This window comes from Ostrea edulis, chromosome 5 (genome assembly GCF_947568905.1).
Source record: "Ostrea edulis chromosome 5, xbOstEdul1.1, whole genome shotgun sequence".
NCBI classification, from domain to species: domain Eukaryota; kingdom Metazoa; phylum Mollusca; class Bivalvia; order Ostreida; family Ostreidae; genus Ostrea; species Ostrea edulis.
The window spans coordinates 86315852-86327219 of record NC_079168.1 but is presented as its reverse complement, the minus strand read 5'-3'; the positions used below and the strand labels follow the sequence as shown (position 1 = coordinate 86327219).

Genomic DNA, 11368 nt, shown 5'->3' with positions numbered 1-11368 from the left:
ACAACTAAGAAATAAGTAATTTCTAAGGGAAAACGCGCATCATGGAAATTTTGTCAGCGGATCAGCAAACATCATGTTCACTGAAAAAGTGTTATTGATTACTTACTTCGAAATTTTGGTTTTGTCTTTGAGCACCCCTGAATAATATCGAATATACCATTTATCTAAATTTTATTTGACAAAACACAACATATTTATTCCTCAGAATTATGTTTGCTGGGTTAAAGTAATTCCATCCTCCTGTGATGTCATCAGATTTTGCAAAATCAATTATTTATTTAGATTTGTGCATGATAGGAACATATATTTGTTAGAGTATTTTCCGATAGTTATTGTAAAAAATCTGGTTAAAAATCAACTATTTCAAAAGTCTAAGTTATAGATGAATAATCAAGTATACGTTTCAAAATATTGAATCCAAGGGAAATAACTCTGTTTCTATTGATTCTTTATCAAGTCTATTATGCAATAGATTTCCTATAATTTTACAGACATTTTGTATATTTTTTGAAGATACATTTTCATATTACTATATCGGCATAACCAGTTTTTATGGAAAAATTTGATAACGCTGGGAAAATTACACTTTTCTGACGGTGATATATAATTTCATTTATGTACGTCTCGCATCTTAAAAAGTATGATAACCTATGTATTTTATTTGATAATTTGTTAGTTTTGACTCTAATGAATGGAAATAAATACACTTTTCAAACTTGTATCAGATAAAACTGCGAGTATGGAGTTACCTTAACAGAAAACATTCAGTATGTTTACGTATAGTAACAGTACTTTCCTGATGGTGTTGTTGGAATACAGCTCTCTCTCTCTCTCTCTCTCTCTCTCTCTCTCTCTCTCTCTCTCTCTCTCTCTCTCTCTCCATTCAGCAGTCAAAGCAGTCAAAGCGACAAATACCAGAATCAACTTTGAGCTAATATTTATTTTCTATTTATTATTCTTTCAATTTTTAGCGATAATTACTCAATGAGGAGCGAAATATGTAATGAAAGAGTTGAATACATTTCAAGGACATTATTTTGAAATCGTGTATATAAAAGTAAATGTATTCATTTTCCAAAACAAAAAGTATTTCAGGGTGATATAACTAAGCACAAACTTCCAAATTATAATAATGGATATCAGTATCTTGAAATTCCGCATTACTTCTACATGTATTTTTTTATGTCCTTTTATCATTAAAACCTAATACTGTTTTCCATGAATTTTATTCTCCGCTACAAAATACAAGAAATATTTGAAAGGAACTGATTTTAGTTAAATTCCTTTAAATTTTGTATATAAATATCTCGTAGTACATATTCTGATGTACGTTCAAAAAAAATTTTTTTCGTTATATTTACATTCTTCTTTTATTTCTATCGAGATTTGCAGCCGTTAAAATAGAAGTGCTATGATAACCAATATCCATACATGCATTGTTCACAACTTCAGAGCATGATCCCGCCTCTGGTATACCCAGGAGTCCGTGTTATCCCAACTCTCTATTTGGCATTCCTGTAGGAGTTATGTTATTTTACCTTTTCATGAGGAAATGAGTATCATTACAATTTGTAAAGATATCAAAGTCAAAAACCATTAAATTCATATCTGAAATTAAATCTTACTTTAGAAAGAAGTATACGATATAATCGTCATGTGAATATGCTTCATTGGAATGCTTTCTATTTATGTGTGTTACGTTTCATTATTTTTCTCGTGACAGAAATGCTGAACCTTCTAGCCCTCGTCTGCTTCATTGCCTGTTCTGTTGCGGGCCCGATCTCTACAACTTACAGTGACCACAGCCCACCCTATTCTACAGGCACTTACAGTGACCACAGCCCACCCTATTCTACAGACACTTACAGTGACCACAACCCACCCTATTCTACAGAGACTTACAGTGACCACAACCCGACCTATTCTACAGGCACTTACAGTGACCACAGCCCACCCTATTCTACAGAGACTTACAGTGACCACAACCCGACCTATTCTACAGGCACTTACAGTGACCACAGCCCACCCTATTCTACAAGCACTTACAGTGACCACAACCCGACCTATTCTACAGAGACTTACAGTGACCACAACCCGACCTATTCTACAGGCACTTACAGTGACCACAGCCCACCCTATTCTACAGAGACTTACAGTGACCACAACCCGACCTATTCTACAAGCACTTACAGTGACCACAGCCCACCCTATTCTACAAGCACTTACAGTGACCACAACCCGACCTATTCTACAGGCACTTACAGTGACCACAGCCCACCCTATTCTACAGAGACTTACAGTGACCACAACCCGACCTATTCTACAGGCACTTACAGTGACCACAGCCCACCCTATTCTACAGAGACTTACAGTGACCACAACCCGACCTATTCTACAGGCACTTACAGTGACCACAGCCCATCCTATTCTACAAGCACTTACAGTGACGACAGCCCTTCCTATTCTACAAGCACTTACAGTGACCACAACCCCACCTATTCTACAGGCACTTATAGTGACCACGACTCGAGGCATCATGGGGTGAACTTTGGAGATGGATCTGCTGCTGCCGCTGCTGCAGCCATCGCTGGACGAGGTGCTGCCGCATCTGCTGCAGTCGCTGTTGCTGATAGATTTGTTAGCTTAAGATCCGGTTTAGGCATCGGCATGCGACGTGGTATGCGCGGTAGCATGCGTGGTGGCATGGGCAGTCGTATTGCCGGTGGCATGAACGGTAGCATAGGTGGTCGCATAGGCGTTCGAATGGGTGGTCACATGGGTGGTCGCATGGGCAGTGAAATGAGAGGTGGCATGGGTGGTCGCATGGACGGTGGTATGAGTGGTAGCATGGGTAGTCGCATGGGCGTTGGGAGGAATGGTGGTATGCGAGGTGGAATGGGCGGTCGCATTGGCGGTAGCATTGGTGGTGGGAGGAACGGTGGCATGCGAGGTGACAATGGTGGTCGTATGGGCGGACGCATGGGCAATGGTATTGACACTGGCATGCGTGGTGGTATGAACGGTGACGTTGACAGTGGCATGCACGGTAGGATGGACAGTGGTAACGGCGGTGGTAATGGTGATGGTAACGGCGGTGGACACAGTGGTGGAAGCGGTGGTAACAGAGGAAGAAGGGTAGTTTTATGAACATTTACAAAATTTGAATATAATCATATTTCACGAGTATAAGTAAAGTAACTATTTCTATTTCTTTTGTTTTTCAGGTGTATTAAATTAAAGAGAAGCCCGGACGGTGTTTTCAATTGTATCAGTTGTATACATAATGAATGACAAAAATGTTTTCTTTTCTCCTTAATTGTTTCAATGAGAGAGTTGATGACAGCATTTTCCGATTTCAACCAAACATACCATGATCGGTATATTGTGTATATATGGATTCCAAACTTTCTCTAAAGTTTAGCTTCCATAACAAATATACCCGTTATTAATATAGATGCAACATACATTTATTACAAGTAAATATAAATCGACACATGGTATCGTTAAAAACACTACTTGGTCTTTTTCTTCTTTTTAGAAATTCAAGTCCTGTATTAAACGTTGTTTATGATTGTCAAAGTAATTTGCCTTTAAACCCCTGGACTTCGCTGATGTCAATCTCTTTCATACGAGGTAGTTACTGGATAACAGAAAATCTAAATTCTTGGTCTATTAAGAAAACACATAAAATTCTTTAAACTAAGATCAGGGTATGAATAAGTGAAGATACCGAATAGCGACAAATCTCATAAATCCCCAAAAGAGAATAAAACATTAAGAGAAGAGCAAACCTTGACTGACCCCTGAAAAGACCAGAGGTGGGGTCAAGTACCTAGGGGTGAACATCCCCTGTTGACCGATCACACACGCTTTGAGCCCTATATCCTGATTATGTAAACTATATACCGGTACTGGTGATGTAAACGGAGTAATACATTAGCCGGTCATGAAGTATGTCGGCGTAAAATGTCACAGTTTATAAATTTCTGAATTTTCCAAAATGAAACTTTGTTATATTTACATTACACTTTCATATTTCTCGGAATTACTAGCCATTTATCAAATTCATAAACGTATTGTTCACAATTGCATCGCATTCATGAAGGAATGGATGTCAATCGGTAAAGATATCGAAGATAGTAATTGACATCAGCATCACCTAAATGACTTTTCTAAACTAGCTCTCTCTCTCTCTCTCTCTCTCTCTCTCTCTCTCTCTCTCTCTCTCTCTCTCTCTCTCTCTCTCTCTCACGATCTGTAAAGCAAATATCTCAGCAGCTTGTGACCATCTATGCAGAAAAACTTGCTATTCCTTACAATGGATTCCTAGCTACACTGTGCCACGCATATCAGATATATGAGATTGATCACTGTTCGTTATATTCAGCTCTTCATATATCAGATATTAAAAAATAATGAACTGAATAGTTCTTCATTTAAACATTAACGACAATGTTTGTTAAATCTTTGACCTATGAAGAGGAGTCATTATCAACAGGTTGTACATGAGAAGACCTAACACTCGAAGTTATGGGTCCAAACCCAATCTGTAATGACTCCGAAAGAAAGGAAACGAAAGCCTGCAGTCGTAGTTATTAAGTCAAACCCCAGCTGGAGCAACATTAAAAACACGATCAGTCCTAATTATTTCACAAACCCTAGCCGGAATAAGAGAAACTCCAAGGAAAAACTAATAGTTCTAGTTATTGTTCCAAAACCCCAGACGGAACAACTTTTAGAGAAAATGGAAGGAGAACACAAACACCTTAATGAAAATATGAAGATAACGATTAATCTCCTAACTCACAAACAGTACAAAAATAAGAAGAGGGCAAATGCAAACTCCTGCAAATACCAAAGGTGGGATTAACTGCCTAGGGCTGAACATCCATTGTGGACCGGTCAAACTCTCTGTGACCCCTTTATCTAGGTCAGGTAAACGGAGGAATCTGTAGTCAAAATTAAGAATGTAAAGATCGAATTAAGGATTTGTAGGAAACATGTCAGATAAAATATGATCCAATGAGAGGTTGTATTGCTAAATTAGTTCGTTATCATGAGCAGAGAAATTCCGAAATGCTGACTTTAAATGAGAATATTGAAACCCCTGTAACATCAATTATTTGTCACTAGTCTGCATCGGTTTACAAAATCTTTCATTAGCAGAATCAGCACACTCTTTCTATATGAAAGCTTTTGAATAAATCTTGTTTCGTAAGAATATAAAAACAGTCTCCTAATAAAGGAGCACAAATCGTTCCCCTGGCATTCCAGAAGACTGTAAGAAGACTCCATCGCCATACACTACGAAGTTTATCTTGTGGAACTCCAGCATATTTTGGATATCGACTCCAGAGCACTTGTGCGTAGAATCAGAGTGGCGTTTAACAAAAGGTAAGGAAGTAATGTTAACAAATTAACAAAGTAATGTTTTGGATGACTGATCACAAATATGAATATTTGAATTTTCTAGTTTTAGCCTGCCTTTGCTCAAAGCAAAGTCATGGCTGTATGTACGCAAATTGTCATCCTTACTGTAGATAGAACAACAGGAAAAAAAACCAAAAAACAAACAGCTTTCAATATAACAAATAGTGACAAAGAGAGGCGATACTTCATCAAATATATAGATGAAATTGGGATTTTCAATTGAGAATAGAATGAGAGTGGAAATAGGAATGAATTTCCTAATTTCATTCATACTATAACGACACGAGTAATTATCTTTCGCACTTGTACGATTTTATGCGTATTAATATAATCAAGCTACTGAATATGTTTTATTTTGCCCCATTACCTGTTCTCCCCAAGTATGATCGTCCCATTACCAGTGCGCTGCGTTCAAGATCGTAGCGGCTACGTAGGGCTCGGTAGCGCTACGATCTTGAACGATGTTCTAGACTAGCCCTGCTTAGGGATAACAAGCGTTAATTCATACCATCCGTTCAATATACCTAGATAATCTAGCCTAGCTGCTAGGCTAGCCGTTACGATATTGAACGCAGCCCTGTTCTCCTTGAGAAAGCGAAAATTCAAGTATAGCGAAAAACAAATATACAGTGTATCGGGATGTGAGAAAAACAATAAAACAAAAAGGAAAAATGAATACAGACGGATCAAAATTATGCAGTGGATAAATGATGATACGTAAAGCACCAGATTCTAACAACATCCAGTATCTAAAAGTGTCGGATACATAGAGTAGAACAAAATCAAACACAAAATTATGTAAGGCAATAAGATGATCAACGATTCGATGTAAGGCTATATAATAGTTTGTTGCTCTGTGTTGTGTAGAATATTTCAAACGCAGTGTGTTTATTGTACTGAACTCTTGAATTACGTAAAATATCTGTATGAAAGGTGAAGATAACGAACAGTGATCAATCTCATAACTCCTATAAGCAATACAAAATAGAGAGTTGGGCAAACACGGAATCCTGGCTCCGGGATCATAAAACTGTCTTAAACTTTCAAATTGTCTTAAATCAATAATGTTGCACTTGAATCTTAAAACTGATCTTAAAGTGGATCACCAACCAAAATCACTTAAACTTAAGAGTGATATTTTTTCTTAAATTTTAAGACTGCCTTTGAGCTGTCTTAAATTTCAAAGACTGTCGCTAAGCTCGTTCAAAATGGCCGTGCTGGTTATATTTTTCAGGCGAGGAAGAGAAAATGAGTGTGATATCCCTTGTTGAAGACGTCTGCCCCGACGAAGAAGAGGACAAGTCATTTGTTTAAGAAAAAATAGACCGTCGGAAAATCGAAAACACGGGATATTGACGTTGAAAATCATATAATGAAAAAATCTCTTTCTGTAAGTAAACTAATCACATAAAAAGTCTGTTTACAGGAAAAGAAATCAAGTATCTGTAATCGAAAAGTAACACTGCTAGACCGGAAAATTTGAGAGCGGGCGTATTCAAATATATATGACCTTATGTGATCAAAATATCGAAGGAGTGATCACCCGATTGTTCGTTTCACTACCTGATCGTAGTTCGTAAAGTAGATGTAAACGTGAAAGTAGCATGTACACGTACGACAGTTTCACTAAAATATACATGTATTTACCTGACTGAGTTTATTGACAATGTGAAGGAACAAAGCATTCATTAGACCTACATGAATTGCAGTCTGCGTTTGCACACGAATAATGTGCAGCCCGGACCCCAATTTGATTTCAATTAGAGTTATCCTTCTTTGCTACGCCCGCAAATAAAGGCATTAACTTTAATGAGATTATCGCTTCAATCACTCTTACTTTTCCACTTTCATTCATCACTACTTTTAAAAAGGAGTAAACGACGGGGCCAATACATCAAACTTTGTATGTACATGCAATAACTAAAAAAAAGGTTTTTTTTAATAAAAGGGGGTGTTACTACATGTATACAGGTGCCTGTGTCATCATTAGTGATCATTAACTAGACGATTTAGACACTGACTTTTTTTAAGTCATATATTTTTTTTTATATCCTATTGTTACCTCTATGCAAAAGAGTTCCTTGTTGTCATAGCAATTTAAGATTCTAGACAAACTCTTCAGATAAGACAATATTAGTTAAGATTTGCTTACGTTCGTTTTGTGATCAATTTAAGTCAGCAATCTAAGCTAAGTTCAAAGCTTTATTTAAAGTCAAAATTTTGACTTAACTTTAAGCCAGTTTCATGATCCCGGAACCTGGACACAACAGAGGTGGGATTAGGTGCCTAGGAGGAGTAAGCATCCCCTGTCGACCGGTCACACAAATCAATGTGCCAAGAACGGTCTAACAATCGATATGAAACAAGTCAGACAGCATTTGACCCGATGGTAGGTTGTATTGGCAAACTTGATCGTTATACCGGCCATATAATTTGCGAAATACCGACTTTAAACGACTTTGTATCCCATTTATATTCTCAATATCCGTGTTGTGTGTGACAGCGTGGTAGAATTGCATCGTCATGGATATCAAGTTTTAGCGCTCTGGTTACACACTGCTGGGAGTGCATTCAACCTCGGACCGGGGCTGAAGTGTATCTCTATCTCTATCGCTCTCTTAGATAGATAGATAGATGTTGGTAGATAGGTATATGATAACTAATTCTCGTTAACTTGCTTCAAGTCCATTGAAACAATTCCACTCTCCGAAACCACACTTTAAGGGCATGTTTGATTGGGAAGACTCAGGTAACTCTAGAGTAATGTTTGTAAATTCACAGAAGCTAGACTCCTTGTATTTGAATATAACAACTGTTTCTCTGGTGTTGTTTTGAAAAATGACGTTTGATATGAAAATCATATCCATCAATATTTATTTAAATGTAGTAGCTTATCTTGACACCGAATAGTATCTAATTCCTATTACCTGAATATGCATGTACATGCAGTACTAAAATTGTGTAAATATCGTCAAAATTAAATCCAACGTAGATCGTATATAATTCACCCCCAAAAGTTACTTTATCTAAAATGTTTTGTAATCAAAACAAACATCTAGCCTTGCTTACACATATCTATATCGATTATTAAAAAAAAATATGTATATTAATTAATTGAAAAATATGTTATTTAAACTTTGGTTGTGTCTTTTTTCATAGCAATTTTGCTTTATATTCCCTAAAACGTTTTAATTTCACATGTCATACACAATATTTCTCCGTGACCGAGTGGTTAGAGCATGGCGCTCAAATTCACACACCCTCTCACCTTTGGTTGGCGCGGGTTCGAATCCCGCTCGCGCCGGTAAGTGAGAAAATTTCCCAGATTACTTGCGGAAGGTCGGTGGTATATTTCCAGGTACATTGTATCTGGGTTCCCTCTTCCACGATGAAATCTGGGCGCCACCAGATAACTGAAAAAGTGTTGAGTGTGTCGGAAAACAATCAATCAATCAATATTTCTCTTCATTCTCCGCCATATTGAACACTTAATGATCCCGCTAAAGTGAGGGGTACTCTTTTCCAACCCGTGTTCAACACTAATGCTACGGAATACCCGTTTTATTTATAGCATTAGCAACTCGCGTAACTCGAATTGTTCAATCATACGTCCACTAAATCTCACTATCGAAAATTATGTGGAGTTAATCAAACACGGAGTTCGACCACAGAATAATGCTTGAAGTGATTAATTATATATCATTTATCGTCTCTCTCGAGAATTGTTCTTTTATAAGGAGACGTCACTCTTGCCGGTGAAGGGGTGCAAAATACGGGCCTATGCTCGACGCTTACGGCCTCTGAGCATGGAGGGGTCTTTTTCGTGCCACACCTGATGTGATACGGGGCCTCGCTTTTTGCGGTCTCATCCGAAGGACTGAGAAATTTAGTCACCTCTTCCACAAGCAAGGCTTACTAAAGATCAATTCTATCCCAGATCGTCACGGAACGTGAAGATTGAAACTGTCATGTGACCAAAATGAAATAGAGAAACTCATTTTTTGCTATAGTATTCCTTATATATTTGAATTAAAAAAAGAAACACATAGTAATACCTTTTTTGGAATTTTCTCAAAATATTTTAAACATATTTTTGGTCTCTAGAATAAATCGTATGACTTCCCTTTGTTATGTGTAATGCTATTTTCTCCTGGATATATAATTCAAACAATTTTAAGAGAAATTCAGCATGAACGTGCTTCTTCTAATTGCGGTATCTTTGTCAGCGATTCAATGCAGCCTCATCTACATGGTCTTCCATTCCTGGGATTCACAGAATATCAGATCAGAAGTTTCATGATCGACTATGCGATGTTGGGATTAGAGTGGGCAAACTTTGTTCATGGTTCTGACTCCGCAACATCACCGGAACCAACTTCAATGATCCAAGATTCATATAATATGTCCACGTAACACTGGCGGGCACTTTGATTCAGCAATGAATCTCGATTTTTAATACAGAGGCCTGGTCTAAAACGATGTGTGTATAGGCACTTAAATGAATATTTTGTGCAAAGTTGTATCGAAGAGGCTAGTCGGTTTGAAGTTAGTAGTGTTATGATGTTGGAGGCAACATCCAATACAGAAAGGACGGCATTGGATCACATATAGGATACTTTGAAGGCCCCCGGCCCAATGGTATACTGATGAAGTCATACAGCCACACGTGTTTCGAACAATGTGGCATCCCTGAACGGTATTCCACCATGACAGCACCAGACCACATGCTGCTCGACTAATGCATGATGTTCTGCAAAAGCAGAATATTCAGGTTCTTCATTGGCCATCCAAATCACAAGATTTGGATAGTTATAGAGGTTTAATTATGTCAATATGAAGACATTGTCAGGCAGTCATTGATGCTCATTAGAGGCACAACAGACATTAAACTTGAGTAATTTGAACTATTAGTTACTGTAATCATCATTAGTGGTTGTGCTACACCCAGCGTTTACATAATTTTTGATCAGTTATTTTATATTTCTTATGTCTTAAATTGAATTTGAAAAGGTACATGGCATTCATTTTTTTAAATCTTCATAGTTCAGGTAAAGATTCCTTCAGTAAAACCAAGTATATGAACATCATGATTCACGTTTAGAAAAACATTCAGAGGTAGAGCGTTGGCTTCGTAACCAGGATGTTGTGAGTTTGAGTCCCGCTAGTGTCATGTCTGCGTACACCCTGTAACATGTATACACAAAAGTGGCATTGTATGGCAGCATATCACGAACATTCAATTACATGCACTCGGTATTTAGGAAAAAAAATCAGACAATGGTATAAGAAATTGGCTTTAGATTTTGATCAAAGTAAAAGAGTTGATGTATATTTTACTAGAAAAAGTAATAACTGCCTAAAGATCATATTTGTACTGCATGGTTCTTGTGCATGACTCAACATACTCCCGACATTTAAGTATGAAATTGGGGCTTCTTGAATTTAAGATTGGTAAAATTAGCTACTAGTAACCAGTTCCTAATAACTGGCTACTTAAACAGAGGAAAATAACTACAGGTAGATAGCCACTTGAAACTTCAAATATAATTTATTAGTGGTCACCTAGTTAAAGTGAGGGAACCCAGCTAATAATCCCTATCTAATGTGTAGCGGACTCAACCCATTTACCGTATCTTTACGTGCATCATCAAGATCAAGAGAGAAATCGAGATCAAGAGAGAGAGAGAGAGAGAGAGAGAGAGAGAGAGAGAGAGAGAGAGAGAGAGACTACCGCTTCACCAGAAAATCTTCCTCACTAGCGAGACAATAAAAGTCCCGATATGTTGTCCGCTACAACTAGTTATTTACAATACTAACACTGATAACTACTGGCCGCCAGCTATGAGAAAATGTTTACTGTGTTTGAATGTATAAAATTATTTATCAGGTTTATTTAGATGGCGATGGGTCATTATGCTTGGAAATTCCAAACACCATG

At 37.5% G+C, this 11368-nt stretch overlaps 1 protein-coding gene across 1 annotated transcript; it reads left to right on the top strand.

Annotated features, from left to right (window-relative positions):
• The first annotated feature begins 1725 nt into the window (after positions 1–1725).
• On the top strand, positions 1726–3147 carry LOC130055033 (DNA-directed RNA polymerase II subunit RPB1-like). The gene has a single exon (XM_056166198.1). It carries the CDS (start codon positions 1726–1728, stop codon positions 3145–3147), a length of 1422 nt encoding a protein of 473 aa, XP_056022173.1.
• Positions 3148–11368: the final 8221 nt, after the last annotated feature.